At 31.0% G+C, this 21,557-nt stretch overlaps 2 protein-coding genes across 2 annotated transcripts; both read right to left on the bottom strand.

Moving 5' to 3' along the window:
* Positions 1–493: 493 nt before the first annotated feature.
* On the bottom strand, positions 494–5,726 carry LOC105132917 (probable nucleoredoxin 2). The gene is made up of 3 exons (XM_011036666.1): positions 5,387–5,726; positions 2,479–2,976; positions 494–1,412 (listed from the first exon to the last, which is right to left on the bottom strand). The coding sequence occupies exons 1-3, from the start codon at positions 5,633–5,635 to the stop codon at positions 783–785; spliced, it is 1,377 nt and encodes a 458-aa protein (XP_011034968.1). The 5' UTR covers positions 5,636–5,726; the 3' UTR covers positions 494–782.
* Positions 5,727–17,983: 12,257 nt separating this feature from the next.
* On the bottom strand, positions 17,984–19,173 carry LOC105132918 (E3 ubiquitin-protein ligase ATL23-like). Its single transcript, XM_011036667.1, has 2 exons — positions 18,978–19,173; positions 17,984–18,881 (listed from the first exon to the last, which is right to left on the bottom strand). The coding sequence occupies exons 1-2, from the start codon at positions 19,108–19,110 to the stop codon at positions 18,619–18,621; spliced, it is 396 nt and encodes a 131-aa protein (XP_011034969.1). The 5' UTR covers positions 19,111–19,173; the 3' UTR covers positions 17,984–18,618.
* Positions 19,174–21,557: the final 2,384 nt, after the last annotated feature.

Below are 21,557 nucleotides of genomic sequence, written 5' to 3' on the forward strand. Positions count from 1 at the left end.
GTACAAAAGACGCCCCGAACCATCAAGGAGATGAGCAGAAGCCATTCCTTCTATATAAGAAGGAAACGGAAATCAGAACATTGAGACCAACTTTCAAATCAAGTCTAGAAACACACCTTCCATAGCAGATAAGGAGAAGTTTAGCCGTATTGAGAGAACACTTTCGTATGTTATATCATGTATGGCATGAAATATAATACTATGATTTTAAATTTGTATATTAATTGTTAATGTATATTTACTCGTAACAAGATATATTATATGACTCTTTAATGCGATCTAAAGATGTGCTATTGAAATTTAATTATTATGATATGCAATATAAAAATATTTCTGAACACATCTAAGGAAAGTATTTTTTAATAATTAAAATAAAAAGGAAAGTTATAATTAAAATGAAAAGATCATACATCTCTAGCATGCTAATCCGGGAGTTGCTCTACGAATTATTTTATTATAGAAGCAAAGGAAGTTTCAAGCATTCAATTTCACCAGACAGGAAAGGGATATATTTATCTTGACATCAATACGATAGGGTAACAACATTGGAATAGATTTCATAGCTTCAGCTAAAATAAAATCCACACGTTAAATCCCATGTAACAAATATAAAAGGCTGTCCTAATGAGAGAACCTATCTATCTATCTATCTATCTATATATATATATATATATATATATACTTGTAATAAACTGACATACGAAATCTAAGAATTCAACTCCACAGCATGCACAAGTGAACACACAAGCATAATTCTGAGAAATATCAGCACACTTATTTGATCAGCTGTCAACCATGGAGTCACGGTCTACAGCTCTGACACACTTGGTGTGCACCTCATATCCGCATTCAAGGCACAGGTAAGCCCATCCTGAACCTTGTTCATCACAATCACAGCATATAAACGGTCCTCCTCCAGTTCCTTCTGAAACCAAACCGAGTTCATGTCGATGCCCTGCATGGTACTTCGATTTTGGCAGGCTTTTAGCCTCCTCATCTATTTGTTTCTGTAGTAAATCCACTTGGACCTCAGTGAATGGGTACGCATTTTCTTTGTACAAGTTGATTAGGCTTCTACCATGTTTCGTAACAGTTTTACCATCTGGGCCCAAAATTACCAAGCAAGGAATACCTTTCACATCAAAGTGCTTAGCGAGGATTTTGCTGGCAGGATCTCCGAAAGGCAATGTTAGCCATGGCATGCTATTGAAGTAGGAGTCGAACGCGGCTTGATCGCGATCACTTGACACAAACACAATCTCAAAGTCATCTTCATTGCCTTTATGTACCACCATTTGCTTAATCTTGTGGTAGATGGATATTAGCTTGTGAGTGAACTTCACTCCTGGAAGACACCATTGAGCTGAAAAATATAGTCCGATTGTTTTGCCTACCAACGAGGCAACAGGCACCTGCGAGTGACAAATATGTTAGGCACAGAGATTTTCAAGCACAGGTGTTTCTCCCATGAAAGTAGTCTGGCAAGATTTTGAATCAATATTAAAATAATACTGTAACATTGTTTAAGTGGATCCCCATATTAACAGTTTGTTTTACAAACGTATTCAATACAAATTCTAACAGGTCAGTGCTAGAAGAAACTCCAAATAATACATGGCATCCACAAAATTGCAGGCAAGGAGACCCGCCCACAATTGGATAGATAAATATAAGTTGATAAAAGTAAATTTAAATTAATTTAATTTTAATAGTTTTTAAAAAATAATTATGATTTTGAAAATAAAAATAAAAATTAAATTATTCAAGTTTAGATTTGTTAAGTAAAGCAAAGACGATCAAATAAACTTTTATTTTGTTAATATAAAACACAATCAAATCAAATTTTAAATTAATAAATTATTGGATTAATCTTTAATTTAGTGGTTATGACAAATTTAATAACATCGATTGATAATTAAAAACTAAGAAAGTGTTTCTAACTCGCTCCAGTGTTTTTAAAAATTTTAAAACAAAATTTGTTAAAAATTAATTTTTTATGTTTTAGATTGTTGTAACAAGTTGATTTAAAAAATAAAAAAATATTTAAATATAAAAAATATTTTAAAAATAAATGGAAGCATAATTTCTACTCTAACTTATAAATTTGTTAGGTGTGGAATCTAGTGGAAATAACACAGTACGTGTCATGATGTACGTCACCTATGCTTTCTTTGAATTAGATGAGGTTTTTCAGACATGTTCCTGTACGTATCAAGCAACCGTGTTAGAGCTAAGTGCTGACTCCTTGGACCCGCCGGAATTTGATGACCCGCCAAAAATTTGGCAGCTGGCCAATAATTTCTAACATTGCGTGGTCCAATCAAATCACCTTAGAATGAGATTGATGGCAATATTTTATACACATTTGAAAAACATTTTTATAGAGCAACACGTCCAGGATTCTTACCAATTTTGCCAGCAAATTAAAATCGAAAGATCAATTTCACTTTAAGGTATCTAGACAAGGTAGGGACTTACCCGTTGAGCTGCGGGGGGACCCAAAAGATAGTCTCTATCGTGGTTCGTCAGTAAATTAATTAGGGTCTGGCTCTCACGCTTCTCCTTCTCTTCCATTTCCAATTCCTCCAACCTCTCTTTCGTAAATGGGAAAGCTTGGACCCCAAAACGGCTAAGAAGCTCGACCCCATCATGTATTGTTGCCTCATATTTGTTATCCTCAGGTTGCAAGATGACTAGAAAAGGAATTGCTTCGACTTCAAATTTACTATTTAAGGCTCTTTTGGTCTCCAAATCCGAAAATGGAATGGAAAGCCATGGCATGTTGGCACGATAATTGTTGAAGGCATCCAAGTCCTCGTCGGATGAAATAAAGACAATTTCAAAATTAGACCCTTTGCTCTTCAAATGCTCATATGCACCAACTAAGACTTGGGTAGTGAAGCTTCGACATGGGACGTACCAGTTTGCAGAGAAGTAGAGGCCCAGAACTTTGCCTTCAAGATCAGAAACTTTCACCTAAAAGTAGACGGATGCATGGGACAATGGCCGTCAAAAAACACTTGCATGGCAATTTAATGTAAGATATCTACAATTCGACGAAGAAAACGATGAAATAAATCCCATTTTATTTATTCCAAGAGAATTATCAAAAACATGAAAATAATTGGAGATTATTCACCTATAATTATGGGAAAGAAAATAAAATGTGTCAAAAACAAGAGTTGGATAAGAATGAAGCAAGGAACAAAGAGCACCAACAAGAAAACGTATCCAATAGGCAATGACAACAAAGAATCCATTCTCCAAGAAGTTCAGCCCAGCCAAGCTAGAAGCCATAAAAAGAAATGAAAACAATGTGTTGCCAAATTTGGTGTGTACAGTAGTTGAGAAAAGGGACACGTGCTGTGCCTATAAATTGATGTAAGGAACAAGTAATCATTAAGTTATGACACGTGTCCTATCAGCTTGGTTGTTAACGGTCAACCATTGTGTTTGAGTGGTAGCCCTTGTTGATTAAGACAGCATATTTGGCTTGTGAACAACAATGCCCTGTCCCAGAAAAGGACACCCACTCCCCCCACCCCACAGAAGCGACAGCAAGAACCGGAAGAATATTATCTACTGCGACGTCGTTAAGGCTGTTGGGTTGCCTACAAGATGCTAACAATAAGGAATCGATAATTTTAATTACATTTATGATATTGCTTATATGGTTAATCAACCCAATGAATTGTAAGGTTGAATGTTTAATGTAATTCTAATCATCTCCTCCTTAGCCAAGAAGCCATCGATAATCTAGTAATTGGAATTATATTTATAGTAATTGACCCGATTTCTTTTAAGATTTGACTTGTGTTGATTTGCTAAGTGAATCCAAGTCAATTTTACAATATTATTGATTCAGTTATTTTTTAAAATAAAACAATGGTTTGAATAAAAATAAAAAAATAAAAATAAATCAATGTTGTTCTGGATATAAAAAAATAAATTCATTAAAGTTATTAATGCAGTTCGGTCTTACTCAAATATAGTCAGATTAACTAAATCATAAATTAATTAATGAGGTCACCGAAATTTAATTATTTCAATACTCCACCCGTTATTGGTCTTGCTGCAACTTGACAAGTTAATTACCAAGATAAGTATGATTGGAATATTCAAGAAAAGAGTGAAAATAAAGATATTAAGTTTAAAAGGTAGGATGAAAAGCATGATATAAAAGGCAGCTCTACATTTTCTTATTTACAGGACAAACTCAATATTCAATTGCTCCTAATTATAAATGTTAATGCTTCACACATCGAATTAATGCAAGTCACGTCGGAAATAGCAATCGAGCAAACCTATTTGCATTTTGCTTTACCTTTTCCTTTTTTGTATGATCTTGTAATTTAACTTTTTTAATCAAATTAATCCAATATATGTGGCAAGCAAAGGAAATTAAAGAAAATGCAAAGAAGTTATACTTGTATTTAATAACCTATTTGAATGAGAAAAAAGAATATCGGAAGACCAACATGTTAGTTTTTATCTTCTACCATAGATAGGCTTACAAGAACAAAGCCAAAATAATAATAATAATAATAATATATAATAATAAGCATCGAACAGATTTTTAGTCCACCATTGCTAATAATTTATATACCTGAGCCTCGCTATCGATGAACAGTGAAATATAGAGTAATGTTTTGATTCCTCATACCTATTGCGACGTATATACTACGTACATGTGTGCGGTCACCAACTTATGGTGTTTTATTCTTTCGTTTGATCTATTTTTAAAAAATATTTTTTAAACTAATTTTTGTATAAATACATATCAAATTAATATTTTTTAGATATTTTTAATAGTCTAAGCTAATGTTAAAGATAAAAAAAAATTGAAAATATATTATTTTAATATATTTTTATTAAAAACAACTTGAATTAGCGACAAATAAGTAACCAAACCAGCCACAACATATAAATGAGAAGAAAAAAAATGAATTATAAACGTGAGATTAAGAACAAAAGATTCAAGGAGATCAGATAAGTATAGTAAAGAAAAACACTCAGATGGCATCACCATTTTGCAAGGTTATCAATTGATATTTGTAACCCTAGCTATAGCTATTATATTCATGCACTTAATTAAGTATATATAGTATTCAAAAGTATGACCTACGATCATCAGTGATCAAGAACAAAAGAAAAATATTCAAAATTATTTATAACAAAAAAACAAGAAAAAAAACAATTTTTTTTTCTGAACCATGAAAAGAAATAAAATAAAAAAAGTTGACAGAAATACTTTCTTGGAAAACCATGAGACTTGAAGTTATGAGGTATGCATCCCAAGTTTGTTACATGAATCTTCATGGATTAATTTGAACCATGGATGTACAGAAAGAGATGGCGATCGAGAGATCAGAGAATTTTAGTGAACCTGAGTCCCATCTTGAGAGAGAAGATAATCACGATCTTTGGTGGCCAAAAGTGATGAAAATCTAGAGCTTGAGATTTTCTGGGAGTGATCACCGTTTTCTTCATCTTCACTAGCTTGAAGTTTCCTTGTGTTCTCCTCCAAGTTCGTCGGCTTCATGACCTCTCTCCTCTTTACACGCCCACGGTCCCCGTCTCCCTCTCTATAGAAAAAATACCACCCTCGACTAATGCTTATATTCCTAAGAACCATATTCTCAATTTCCACATCATTACAATATTGCACCCCCAATAGTACATCACCAAACCCACACGTAGCATTCACCTCTCTTCGGTAGGGAACCACGACCACAAACCCTTCCTAGAAATCACACCAAATGGAGAGATCACTTTAGATGATTTGCCACGTGTAGGGTTACTAATTAAAGCAACAAATCGGTGTGAACAAATGTACTGTAGTTTTGCCATGTGCTTAAGCAGGGTCCGTGTTTTCTTAAAAGACTTTGAATAGTGATGTCACGGGAGGCAAGCAAACATGCGCACACCTGTCCCTCGCTCTGATTTTTCCATTATTTTAAAAGGGAATTTCCGATAAAATAAATGAGGGGGCTCTACGTACGGGGCACACAACTCTGAGAAGAATTTCATCGAACGGCGTTGACGAGGGAGGGTTCGCTTTTTCTTCTAATTAAATTTAAGGTTTTTCCAATCTCATTTTTGGAACGTATTACTAAACCACCATTAAACTAAAAGTGATATGCTTGGTATTGTAACAATTACTACTAAACCACCATTAAACTAAAAGTGATGTACTTGGTATTGTAATAATAATTATTGTGATTGTAGTTTGAGAAGAATTATTTTATAATTAAATTTAATTTAAAAAAATATATATTTAGTTAAAATTGTGATTAAAATTGAAATTGAACAAAAAAATAGTTTTAATATATTTGGTTAAAAATATTTTTAAAATTGAGGTTATAAAATAATTTTCAAACATATAAATTAATATTTATGGTTTTTAATTTAAATATTATAGATTTAACAATTGCTATTACATCTCGAAATAAATAATAATTTATGTAAAATATTTTTTATTATTTCATTAAACTATCTAGAATTTAATCATGTATAAAATACATACGAGAAGGACTACAATTTTTAAAAAAAATTTAAAAGTACAGTAATATCAGGTAAAATATAATCAGAAAAAAATTAGGATTGCGATCAAATTCTGCAAATGTTACCTTATCAAGCAATATTCATCTAATTTATATAGTGTCATTAAATAATATTTAACACTAGTTTTTTGAATAAAATACAATTAAAAGTAAAAAATAATTTTTTTATTTTGTCAGGTAGGACCCGGTTTAATGCATTTTTAACTTTGGACCAACCCGGTCCGACTAGAACAATGGAGTCATATCTCCACTGTTCAGTGATTCCTCCCCTTACAAGATGCTGCTTCTACATAACCTACACCACAACTTCAAAATTAATAGGTCTTACCAGTATAAAATCATTGTTATTTTATTAACTAAACACTAATAAGTGTGGTTGGGGATGAATCTCACCCGCAGCCACACTACCAAACAGCCTCATTAAATATTTAAGTAAACAAGCTAACTGACATGAAAATAAGGTGCCGATTATGAAGTATTCTCCAAGTGAATTTTGGTTGATTAAGGAAAATAAAATTAATATGTATATTTTTTTAATTAATTCTCTTAAAGTGAAAGTAAAGATAGTAAAATAGAAGTTAGAAAGAATAAAAAAAATAAAAAAAAATAAATGAAATTTATGATTATAAAACATCAAATTAGTTTTACATAGAAAGTCTATGTACTGTTGCGAAACAAATGTTCAAAAAAAAAATTATAATTGTCTCAGGTAAAATATATTTGTTTGCTTTTATGAATTGATTTTGTGAGATTCTATCTGCAATCTAATCATATATTTTTTCTTGATAGACTCCCCATGTTAATCTCTTACTATTTGCATGTAAGACATGCATCTATACTTACATTGATGAATAAAAAATATTTGTTTCCCTCATTTATTGATCAATATTTTAAAAACAAAAATAAGAAGCTGATATGAACATAATGATTCCACATAGATTTTCAATTACATTAGCAGGCATGAATACAAGGATCAAAGGTTTGAGTTAAGCCTAAAATTATGTTATTCTATAACTGACTATCTAAGCTATCAACTGTGAGCTGTATAAAAATTAAACATTCAAATTTGAACTTGTAGGAGCTGATTCTGTGAAAGAGTAATGGCTTTTCTTATATACCCTCGCAAGATGGAGGTATCATCAGTAAAACCAATCTTGGATTGTAAAGTTTGAAAGTGTTGGTGTGGTAGAGGCTTCATGAGTAAGTCAGCAAGCTGATGTAAAGTGTAAACATAATTGACAGTAATACGATCTTTTTTGACAAAATCATAGACAAAAAGGAGGTTGATTTCAATATGTTTCATGCGAATCTATTGAACTGGATTTAAGCTAAAGTGAGTTGCACCAATATTATTGTAAAAAACTTGTAAAGGATGTTGTAGATGCAGGCCAAGTTCTATGATTAATGAGTGAACCCATACTGTTTCCGACGTGATAACAGTTAATACATGAAATTCAGCTTCTGTATAAGAGCAAGACACAGCTCTCTGTTTGTAAGCAAACAACAAAAATAGATTGCAAGCCTAGAAAAATGATAATTGCAGTTGTTAAGACCCTTATATCAATGTTGGCAGCCTAGTCTATATCAACAAAGGTCTTTAGTTTAAAGGGGCTATTCTTTTGAATAAGGATCTCATAGAACATTATTTGCTTGAGATACCTGACAAGTCTTTTAACTGTAATCCAATGACAAGTTGTCGGTTTGTGCATGAATTGGGAAATCCAATTCACTGCAAAGGCAATATCGGGTCTAGGTAGGCCAAGATATTATAGTGCCCCAATAATTCTTCTATACTTTGTATTGTCGGCAGGGTATCAACCGTCTATAAAAACTAATGGGGTGTTAGTTAACATTAGATTGTGAATTTTTTTGGCCTTATCCATTGAAATTTTAAGTAGTAAATATCTTATGTACTTGTGCTTTGAAAGAAAGAGACCCTTGGTTGTAGGAATAACTTTAATGTTAAGAAAAAAATAGAGATGTCCTATGTCTTTTACTGAGAATATATGAATGTGTTTGTTAATGATGTCAACTACCAATGTAGAGGTATTTCATGTGATAATAATATCATCAACGTACACAAGACAATAGCATAGGACACTGTTAAAGGCATAGATGAATGAAAAAGTGTTCGTAGCTAAGTAAAAGGATCCAAACTGCAAGAGAGCATCCCCAAGAGCTTTGTATCATTGATGGGGTGCTTATTTCAATTTATAGATACTTTTCTTCAGTTTACAAACATAATCAGGCTTTGGTATATCTTTAAAGCCTGAAGGTTGATGTATGAATACTGTTTCTTCAAGGCTACCATGAAGAAAAAGCATTATTGATGTCGAGCTGCTGAAGTGACCAACCATTCATGACAGCAACAAAGAGGATTAGTCAAATTATTGCTAGTTCTAACAACAGATTTGTTGCAAAGTGGAAAAAACCAAATATATTTTATAAAGTGATTAATGAAGATCATGTAATATTTGTGATCTTGAACGTTGGTTTGTGGGGATGGTCCCCTAACATTGGTGTATATTAAATCAAAAGAAGCAGAGCTAGTGAATTCATGTTTATGAAAAGGTAGTTTATGAGATTTATTGATAGAATGAAAATCATAAACATAAGATATAGAGGGATTGCTGAAAACTGGAAGAGAGAAGGAAGTGGTCAATCTGGTCACAACTTTGAAGGAAGGATGGCTAAAGCACTGATGCAAACCATTTATAGATGTGCGTTTATAGACCATTACAGTGGGAGAAGATGAGATAGAGGATAGATACCATTCTCACACGGGCCTTGAAGAAGAGTCTCTTCCGTCTTCTAATCCTTGACAAGAAAACAAATAGGATAAAATTTAAGAAACATATTATTGTGTTTGGTTAAATGATGAATTGGAATCAAATGTTGGTTTATAGTTGCAACACAGTGAGTGTCTTGAATTTGAAATGTGTGTTTAGGAAAATCAAGACTAAGAGAACCTGAGTGAATGATTTTCAAACCTGAACCATCCTCGAAGAGCACTTCATATGTTCCATCATATTCAGAATATAAATGCAAGTTGGATACTTGGGAAGTGATGTTATAAGATGTTGCAAAGTCTATGAGCCACCGTTGATCTGAACTGGAATAAGTAATAGTGCAGTCAGTTGCGGCCTTTCAAGTTTGTAACTGAGGATAGTATTTGGCAACATGGTCGAGTTGATCACAGTATTGGCATTTCGGGGTATAATTCTGTTGTTTAAAATTACAAGGTTTAGACTTTAAGTTATATTCCTTGCACTGAGTGTTGTGGGCTGTGATGATCAGGGATAAAGGATTGATGTCCAAGTGTTTGAGATAAGACTCATGGCTTATAAGAAGGTCATAAAGTTCTTTGAACGATAAAGAAGACTCTCGGGCATGAATGGGGGCCACCATTTCTTTTTATTTAGGGCCTAAGCCATTGAGAACATAAAGGGTAATGTCATCAACAGAGAGGGGGGCATCAATAAGAATAAGTTTATCTGCAATAGATTTGACAGAATATAGGAATTTTGTGACAACGCGTGTACCATGCTAGATAAGAATGAGATCATCTTTGAGTTGTATAACTTGTGTTCTAAAACAACTGGCATAGAGCTTGGTCAACTTGTTCCAGGCTTGAAAAGATGTTTTGGAAGTGACTATGAAAGGTATCACAACATCGTACACCAAAATGAGGATAGCATTCAAAATTAATTTATCCTCTCAAAACCAATGAGTATAAGCAGTAGTAGTTGATGCATCAGGATTCATAAATGAAAAGCATGTGAGTAGACCATCGACATAACCATATAGGGTGTAGCTAAGAAGAAGGGGCTCAAATTGTGCATGCCAAGAGGGATAATTTATTAGTGTAAGTCGGTTAATGATTTGTTAGGTAACGTTAATGGCAACAGTGGGAGGGACTGAGTTAGCCATTGACAGAAACTGAAGAAAGGATCAAAAAACTCGTTGGAGGAAGGGGAGCTCTAATATCATAAAGAAAAAATACCAAGAAGATATGAAAGTAATAACTCCACACATATTTCCAATTACATTAGCAAGTATAAATACAAGGTTTAAAAGCTTGAGTTTAGCCTGAAATTATGTTATTCTGTAACTGAATATCTAAGCTATCAACTATGAGCTATATATAAATTTAAACATTCAAATTTGTACTTATAGGAGCTAATTTTGTTAGAGACTGATTTTGTGAAAAGTAATGGCATTCCTTATATGTTTCACTTTCACTTTCATGTTTAAATTAAATTTCCTAATATTTTCTCTAGAATTTTTTTTTAAAAAATAAAATGTGATTGGTCTTAAAATCTAAAATATTTAGGAATAAAACTAATGTGTTGGATAATTGGTTAATCTTTTCGTTTAACAAGTATGATCTATTTTTGTAGTTAAGGTATCTAATACTTGATATGAAAAGCTTAGAATATTGATAACTAATAATAGGTAACACATGACAAACTATGTGACCAATAGTTGTGGTAATAACATATAGTGCCTGTTAAGTTAGGTAATTGATAGTTGGTATCTGTAAAAGGTCTTCATTGATAAACATGAAAAGTCTCTAATGGTAAATTCAATAAGTTTATAGAGTGAAAATACAATAAATATTTTAAAGAGAGATGTTATGAAAATATATATACAGTAAAGAATAAACAAATTGTGAACCTTTGACATAAAATATTTGACATAAAATATCCATGATGTATTTATAATTCATGAATCTTATTATTTTGTGAAAATGAGGGCCTGAAGTGTAATTTCATCTTTTATGATATTTTGAATTGAATTTTACTTAAAGTAACATGTATGGAATCAGTATAAAATATTAAGAAACCACCCGGGATCCAGGATAAATTCTCTGGTGAGTATTCGGCTTGGGTAAAGTTTCCAAACTCATTAGAGGTGAGTCTTTCCTTAAGATTGCCTTAATTCTCATTTTCCACAATGAGAAATTGCTCCCATTAAACCTCTCAATCTCGTACTTAAATTCGAGCGCGCTATCTAAACCTAAACACGTTAGGCTCGGACAGGATAACCCAAGCCGCAATAACATTATAATGTATGTCCGGCACCTTTAATGGTGGCGTTGACACCCATGCATAGGGTGTATATGCATTAGACGAACATCTAATGTATTATGTGTTTATGCACTCATGCAACGAACATAGATTTAGATTATTTGTCGAATCCCATATTCCAAGTATATGGGCTTAGGCTTCTTATTCAAGTTCATGTTCTTTGAGAGGTGAACTCGAGCTAAGCCCATGCTTATTTAATATTTTTATTTTTATTTTTATTCATAGAATTTTTTAAATATATTTTTAAGAGATTTTATGCCTATTTTATTTTTATCCATCATAATGTTACTCCGGGATGTTAAACAGATGGCTTTATAAATACTGTATAATATAATTTTGATAACCTAGGCACTAGAAAAGGAAAAACCTTTTTTTGTTTTTTTTTCCCTATTTTGTAGAGAAAATGATAACACGGGAAGGTACTTGCCAATTGGAGAAACATCACTTGCTGTATCAGAGCAATACCCTTTTTTCATTAATCCCTTTGGATTGGTTCGAGAGAAAAGTATAGCCAGGGTTACGTTCGGCTACGACAGCTGGGATGATATGTTCATTTTCCACTATGAACGCCTTTCAACTAACAACACTAGAAAATTAAAAAACATCATTTTATGCCGACGGATTTTTTAGGTGAGATAGTACACAGAAAGATCCAAGTATTCGAATGAATTATATTAATTATATAAGTGCATTTCAGTACATTAAATAAAGATAATTAACACAGGCAAGTGCACCAACAAGCATGTAAATGATCTTTTATATTGGGCAAAAAACTTTTTGGTCTGATCCACAAGTGTCCAAATACAATTTGGTTTTGTATTAAATGATTGCCTTGGAACAAATTTATTTACAAAAAGAAAAATTCATTCAGCATGAAATCACAGCACTATTTTAACAAAAAGAATTCTGTGAGATCCCAGAAAATAATTAAGAAAGCTAAAGGGTAAACAATATTCCTCGTAGCCCACTCCCTCGGGCATATTTTTAGAGCCGGATTCTGCGACTCTCCCTCACTCCAAAAGGGCAGAGAGCTCCAGGCGATGGAGCTCAAGCAGGAGAGTTCTTTGAAATTTAGGGTATAGAAATTTAGCCGTGGTTATTTTTTAAAATATTTTTATATTAAAATAATATTTTTTATTTTAAAAAATTATTTTTAAAATTAACATATTTAAATGATTAAAAAAATATAAAAAATTATTTTTAAAAAAATATAATTCTAACCACATTTCCAAAAACTCATTTAAACTAGAATAGTTTAATTAAAATTGTAAAAAAATATAATTCTAACCACATTTCCAGACCCTCATTTAAACTAAAATAGTTTGATTGAAATTATAATAAGAGTTAAAAAAATTATTTTTAAAATTAATATATCACATTAAAAATTATTTCTAAAATTAATATATCATCAAAATCTAAAAATATTAAAAAATATTTTTTAATAAAAATAATTTAAAAAATATTGTTTCAAATTAAAAAATATTTTTTAATAAAAATAATTAAAAAAATATTGTTTCAGATGGCGTTTCTAAACTTGCTAGTTTCGAGATGAGGCACATGAAGTAAGCAAAAGACATGTGCCACGTACTGCCGTATGAAAGTGGTAGGCTTTACTTTATCACCTCAATTATTAGATTCTATGTATGGGTCCCACCACTGGAGCCCACAGATCTACGACATGAACACACGTGTCCAGAGGATGAATGTTCCAGTTTCTAAAAAGCCGAAGTTGAAGGTCTTTGATGGGCGTTCGTGACCTTGCAGGACAGCGATATGTAAACATGCGTGTTGATCTTCGATTTCTACCACGTGGCACTGTATAACATGACCCTATTGTTTTTCATTAAAAAATTTCTTTTTGTTTGGCTTTTTTATTTTTACAATAGTAATTTTTAAAAGTAACTTTTGTTTTAAAATATATTAAAATAATATTTTTTTATTTTTTTAAAATTTATTTTTAATATTAATATATTAAAAATATTTAAAAGAAAAAAATAATTATATTTTTTAAAAAATAATTTTGTATCTTATAAACAAATATTGCCTACAAATACTAGTTGGTATAATATTAATATATTTAAAATATTTAAAATAAAAAAATAATTTTGTATCTTATAAACAAATATTGCCTACAAATACTAGTTGGTAATATAAGATAAGCTGAAAAATAAATTTAAATTAAAAATATATTAAAAATATTAATTTAATACTTTATTCATATTAAAAATATTAATTTAATATTTTGTTCAAGTAAAAAATATTAAAAAATATTTAAAAAAAAATCTGCGGTAAAAAATATTAAAAAATATTTTAAAAAAAATCTACCGTATTATAGGATGGAAAATTTCTTAAAAATTCATGGAAAGAGTGATGAGATATAAATAAAAAAATTATCTTTAAGTCCATGTAAAAATATTTTTATTAATTTTGATGGATTATATATTATTTTATTTTTTATTACCTTTTTATAAATATAAATATTGGTAATTATTCCTGAAAGAGTTAAAATCTTCCACTGAAGATTAAAACAAGTTAAAAGCTAAAATTAAAGAATGGAATATATATATATATATATATATATAAAAGAGCTGCCTAGCTTTTTTATGTAGGCTGCCGGCAGCCCAAAGCCTTTATTCGATATGGTTACCAAAAAAAGAACTGAGCTCCGTTTAAGTGTTGCCTAATAGATTTCTTAAGTAGCTATGGGAAACCATGTTCATCCTCCTCCTTCCCACGGGTCAGTCTATAATTGTCAAATCTATTTGAGAATTGACTTGAAAAGGTACATGGGTTATTGAGCACATGTTTAATTAATAGGTTATGAGTTAATTTAAATTAGTTTTTTATATTAATTTAATTTGATTAATCAGATCATTAAAGTTTTAATAGGATTAATTTGATTTAACGAGATCAATATCCATTATACTTAAAAGAAATTTATCCCGAATCAAGTCATGATTCTAAATTAAACAATAGAAATTTTCAACATGGGAAAGTATTCGAGAAAAAGCTTTCGGCGGTGCCCTTATTAGTTGTCTTTAGATGTTTATGAAAAACTTATCGAATCGCAACCTTTTGGAAACTCAGATTTCGATATAGGGTTAAGGTGAAACCATAAGTTCCGAATTGGAATTTTGTGCACTCTAAATTTTTCCCATGCCACTGTCCGCGAGCACCTCGGAATCTAGAAGAGCACGGGTGGTCAAAACTTAGTGGAAGCATTGATGGACTTGGGCTACTAGATGCTCAACATTTTATATCTGGGCTCGGTCATTCCTTCTTACACTTGTATGTGTTTAGAATGGTAATGTACAGTGTTTTTTTAAATAATTTTTTACTTTAAAATATATTAAATTAAAAAAATTTTGTTTTAATTTTTGACATAACCACATCAAAACCTTAAAAAAATATATGATAATTTAATGTTTTTTCATGTCAATTATACTTTAAAATAAATAAATATATATATATGAGAGCAGTTTCAAATGCCTTCCTCAACACCCAAAATTATTATTTTTATTTAGAGTTTCCCCTCTCTCTTTGAGATCATTCATATTTCTCTCGAGCCTTTAATTTTTTTTATAATAAATAGGGTGATTTAAATTTATTATTGAATTTCTTAAATCTATTTATTAATTTTTCTTTCCGGTTAATAAATTCTGTAAGAATGTCAAATAAGATTACATTACTTGCTGACCCCGTGTCATTTACTTGGGTCTTGGACGACCATCAAGAAGTTGAGCTTCATGCTTTCAATTAATAATTACATAGAGCATAATAAATGAGAAGACGTGCATTGGATTAATAGTATATTTGGGATTGTAATAATGATGGTGGTTTAAAATATTTTTTGTTTTAAAATAAATTAAATTAAAATTTTTAATTTTTTAAAAATTATTTTTTATATTATTACATCAAAATAATTTTAAAATATTAAAATTTTTAAAAATATAATTCCCATTGCACTTCAAACTCCCCATTAGTATGAAAGTACGCATAAAAATATATATCTCGTCTACTGAATTAATTCGGAATTCGAACACACCTGCTCTGTTTTTTTTTTAGCTCACCTGCCCTATTAATATCTCTCTGGATCTCCTGTCTAGCATCATGTGAGTACTGGCATTTGTTTCGGTTTTTTTTTTTAAAAAAAGAAAAAGAAAAAATCACAGCAGTATAAAAAATAAGGTAAATTACATTGTTCATAAAATATTTGAAAAAATAATATAATTTTACCAATAGCAGGTCACATCTTAAATCACCAGACTTATGCCTGGCCCTACTGTGCGCTGGGAGATTGACGTGATCCTCGTGGCAATACCAAGATTCTCACTTGCAGCAAGTGTTATTCCACATCTGTTTATATGTTGTCCGAATTTGGAAATTGCAAGTCGTGGAATCAAGTGAAGGTTACGTGAATTTCAGCAAAGTGTTTCAGAATATTTTTTTAGTGTTGTTTTTAACTAATTTTTTATTATAATTAAATCGATTATAATACTTAACTTGAATTAAATTAATTTAACATGTTTGAAAAAAAATATTAAATTAATTTAACATGTTTGAAAAAATATATAATTTATTTTAATTTAATTTTTATATTATTCTCGTTGCTTTTATTTTACTTTTTCAAAGAAAATTTAAAAAAAAAGATGAGACAATAGATATCTTGAGGAAAATAATCTCAACATTAATTTTTTTAACTAGTGTATTAAATTAGATGGGTTAACCTTTAATTTATCTTTATTATATTCTTAAAGATAAATTTTAATTTGAAACTCAATTCTTAATTTTCAAAATAATTTTAAATGTAAAATTTCATTAAAATATTTAAATTCAATTTTCTTTTAAAGAAAATTCCAAACATGCGGGATATAAATTGATGGACCAGCATCCATGGAAAAGTCCTTGTAAAGGAAATTTGTTTTGACAGGTAAACTGCCTAGAAGTGAACCAGAACCAATGGACACGGCTGGCTAGATCTTTTTCCATGTACACACTGCCTTTCATATGAAGGTTTGGTGGCAGGAGTCCTTCCTTTACATCAAGTTCTCGATTAAGAATGAACTGTTTGTATAAGGCTAAATCCCAAACTTAGAAATCAAGAGCCACTTATAATCATTGTTTTTTAATATCAAGTACGTGTTTGATTCTGCTGGGCGTGTGTTTTTTCTTTTAAAGTTTAAAAATATTTTTTTATTTCAATTGTTTTAGTGTATTGATATTAAAAACATTTTATAAAAATCCACTGTTACTATGAACACTACCTCAGGAACATCGAAATAAGCCTTCTGCATCTTCTTCAGAAAAGAGACGAAAGCGCTTAGGAAAAATGTCTAAGACTTGAAATGCAAAACAAAATCAAATCATGATAGCAATTTCTCAACTTACCTTAGCTCAAGCTATTAGATTCTGAGCTAAGGATTCTCTTTGACCAAAACAAAATGCCAGATTCTGATTTGTCCGCATTGACCCAGCGGTGACAGACGTCTTGTGCCTTCCACTGTTAAGGGTTCGAGTTTTGGAGTTGTATGCCTGTCAGCCCCGCGTTGCCTTACCTGCCTGCTGGGTTTGCAGGGTGTTCAGTAGGCCGTGGAGATTAGTCGTGGTGCGCGCAAGCTGGCCCGGACACCCCACATAAAGCAAAAAAAAAAAAAAAATGCCAGATTCTGATTTGTCTGACCCGTGCAAGGTTTGATATGGTAAGAAAAATCTGAGGTTATTGGATTATCATGATAATTTAAATTTATTATTTTTGTATCAGAATGGTATTATTATTTTTTTAATTTTAATATTGATTTTATTAAGTTTGAAATGAGTTTTACCAGTGAACCAGTCCATGAATCAACTGGATTTAGCAAACAAAATCTGTTTTTAATACAAATTAAAATTAAAATTTTCAATCAAGCCAGATCCAACTTTATAACTTTGACTAACTTGTAAGCTGATGTGATACTCCGTCGGAGTGTAGCCACACGAAATTAAGAATCTATTTAATGGAGGACAAAATACTTTTGACAACTGTTGAAGGCCTTTTCACATGGAATTCGTTATAGTATTAGAGTACTAGTGGTTTGTGATCGATCGATTGTCTCTTATGGGCCTTCGCCACATCGCCAGATATTGGTAAAATCAAAGGCATAATAAAGCTTGTCTTGAGATGTTGTATACTTGTATACATTATACGTCTGATCAATTTTTTAATTAGAATTTAATTGAAATAATATTTTTTATTTTTAATATGAATATTAAAATAAAAAAATCAGTTTTTTTTTAAAATTAATTGTACAGAAAAAACAAGCAACCATGATTGCCTTTATGGGTTTCCAAAACTAAAGAATGGTGATCACTGCAGATTCCCAGGAATGAACAGACACTACTCGAAACCTGTGGGCATCTAAAACTGGTAGTTTCTAGAGCAAGCATTCCGAAAACCAAGGCACCGTCAATCTGCCAACAGTAACCTCCATCCATGGTACAAGTCACTGACATTTGTGTCCAGATGATAACTTCGAAAACTGTACAAGGATTCTAAACCATGCCATGGCTATGAATGAGACAGAGGGATAAACTGAACTTTGTACTGGTTTGTATCACTTCTTGACAACAAATCCTATAAGAACTCGTCATCTATTGACACAAGAACATGGTAAACTAGGATTTGTTGTTTGCGTCCCTTTCTCTTCATGTCAAAACTTAAATTCATGCCACCTATATGTCCATTATCTAAGCTAATTAATGGTCCAAAGCAAACTTGTGAGATATTTCCATGATGAAAATGTTTCCAGCATTTGCTCTGACAGAAATTGCCAAGGAGAATTCTGATGACCATGCCATGAACCAGCTCTAATTAACAACCCGTGCACACACTGCGTCAAGAAACTCGAGACATAATAATACACTGCATCGTTTGCAATCCTAAATAAGAAACTCAAGACATAATCAACTTCTAATTAATTCTTAAAATTTCAACAAGGATTGTTCTCTGGAGAAGCAGAAGCAGTAGAGAACTGATCATCAAGCTTTGCCCGACAAACAGGACAAACAGGGTGCTTGGAAAGCCAAGTATCAGCACATTCCAGATGAAACCCATGATTGCAGCCAGGAACTATCCTAGCCAGCTGTTCACTTTCAATGTCATCTAGACAAACAGCACACTCTGTCCCCAAACCAAGCTCTTTCCCGGTGACCTTAGGCAACTTCTCTAGCTCCGATGATGACAAACCCTTCTCTGTCACAGTTTTTACCGGTAAAGCAATGTTCTCTGGTTGATTATTAGCAGCATACCATAGGAGACAAATATAGATTAAAAACACTACGCTCATACCTACACATGGCAGAAAAAGTGCGAGAAGCACAGAGACAAGCATGTTGTGGCCGGTGGTGATGGAAGCGTCGCTGTTGAAGTTCAAGGGGGTTGGTGATGGAGTGGGACAGTGAATAGGAGGTGGTGTGACCATGGCGCATTATAGGGGCTGCAACAAAAGTAGGGAAAAGAAGTTGGAGTATCAATATGAGAGGATGGGTGAGCCGCGGGCTTAAAAGGAAGGTTGGTGGAAGATGACGTTGACTCTGAAGGGGAAATGCCAGCGGTTAATACATCAATTATTATTAAATTTGATTTATTTTTGTCTTTTAAAAATATTTTTTAAAAAATAAAGATAAACATATTTTATTATATTTTTAAATAAAAAATACTTTAACAAATAATCTCTTCAAGTACACTCTTAACTGTTAATTTAAGTTCAAATATATCAATTTATTTTATTTTATACAAATATTTTATTTTATTAATTAAAATGATGCTGATTTTAATTTTATGAGTTAACTAAATTACTATTTAATTTCTCAAATAATTTAGATTTAGCAAAATCAATTTAAATTATAGTATTATAGTTAACAGTGCTTTTGAAATGTTTTGAAGTCTTTTTTTTGCTCTTAATTGGATTATATATATATATATATATATATGAATTTAATGTTAAAAGTAAATTGTAAATAATAACAAATATTATTTTAATATATTTTTAAATAAAAATACTTTTAAAAAGTGATACCTACCGCACTCCGAAAACAAACCCTAAAACATCATATTAATCAAGTTCGGGTTATGGATATGTAGAGTCAATGGTTGGGATATAGGCAAGGAAATGGAAGATATTTTGGTTTTGATGTGCCAGAGATGACACGTTTCGTTGAAGCAAAAACCTTGAAATGGCATGATATGTGAAGGGATAACCGATCGTTTGCTTTTTCTGTGCATGCGCTGATGATGCAAAAAGATTTTTAGAAAAAAAACATTTAATTATTATCTCTATTTAGTTTACAAAAATATTATTATTTATGATGTTTTTATTTTTTTATTTAGTTAAAAAATCAAATATTAAAATTGATATATTTTTTTTAGTTTAAAACTAATTATTTTAAGATAAAAAATTATAAATTAAGATCATATGTGAGAACCCTGTTAAATTTTAATTATGTATTTTTAATAATTTATTCTTTGATTTATATTTTCAACTGTATTAGGTGGTAATAGAATTTAACAATTCAAGTGGTTGTTTGCTTATCATGTGTTGAAACAATCTAGGCTTGAAGAGATGATTGAACATGATATGTTTGCATAAAAGGAGATGTAGAGGTTCTTTCTCAAGTAAGAAATGTTAAGAAACCAATAATATAAAACATGTAAAAACATATTGTATAATTGAAAATAAGTGTTTAAAAATTAATGATAAAAAATAAGCAAAGATATACTTTAAAATTAACATGTTAGTTGGTGAAAATGAGGTACTCAGATAATTATAAAAAAAATGATAATATATCTATAACTAAATTTGAGAACCCACTCTAAAAGCATAAGCAAAAAAGATAACTTTTTTAACAAAATATATATGATGTTAAAATTAAAAATTTAATTAAAATAAATATGATGTGAAAACTAAAAGTTTTGATACTTCCTATTTCTTTGTGGACTAGAATCAACTACCAAATTTCCATAAGGATGATGAAGATAACACTAAAGGAGAAGATTTAGATGCAAAATATAATAGCAAGGGCTAACTTGCTAGATATTATCCATTTTAGTTTTATTATCCTCATATATTTGTTTTTGATGATCACGTATAGTTTCAAAACACGACTGATAAGTCAGTAATCAACATTACTAATAAGGTTATCTACTAAATCATCATCCGTTGATGCAGGATATTATAATTCATCCCTTTTAAGAAGCCCGATGATTCTGTCAGCATAATTGGACAATCAGTAAGGCCTACTCTGATACTAAATGGAATAGCCTGGCCCAACCTGCTAGGTATTGTTTGCTTTGGATTTTATTGACCTCATAGATTTGTATTTGGTGAAATGTATGGTCTCAAAACGCGTTTAATAAGTTAACAATCAATATTAATAATAAGACTGGTTATTAAATATTCATATCTTGATGCGAGATATTTTATTGATTTGTAATGTTTATAAAAAAAAAACCATGTTAGATGTGCTTCTAGAGGTATTTTTAATAAAACATGAATTATTTATTTGCTGTACTTAAAAGAGAATTTTAGAATTTAGAGGGTCAAGATCAGCGTTCTTCTACTTCAATGAAAGTCATGAAATAGAATTTATTATCTTCTTCCGGCTCTAAGGTTGATTTTATTGCCAGGGAGGCTAAGAATAATGTTGATTGATATGATATGTTTAATGAAAAAACCGAGCACGTAAAGGATTAAGAGCAATTTGAATTTGAGAAAGAGTTTTCTCTAGCTCGAAAAAACATGCAAGAGAATATTTAGAAAAAAAACATTTTTTTAGCTATTATTATTTCCAATTTAATTAAGAGAAAGCATTTGAAATTTCTAAAAAAATTGGCCCGTGGGATTTCACATGAACCTTGAGTCATCAGCTT

Source organism: Populus euphratica, unplaced genomic scaffold (assembly GCF_000495115.2).
Source record: "Populus euphratica unplaced genomic scaffold, PopEup_1.0 scaffold68.1, whole genome shotgun sequence".
Taxonomy (NCBI): Eukaryota; Viridiplantae; Streptophyta; class Magnoliopsida; order Malpighiales; family Salicaceae; genus Populus; species Populus euphratica.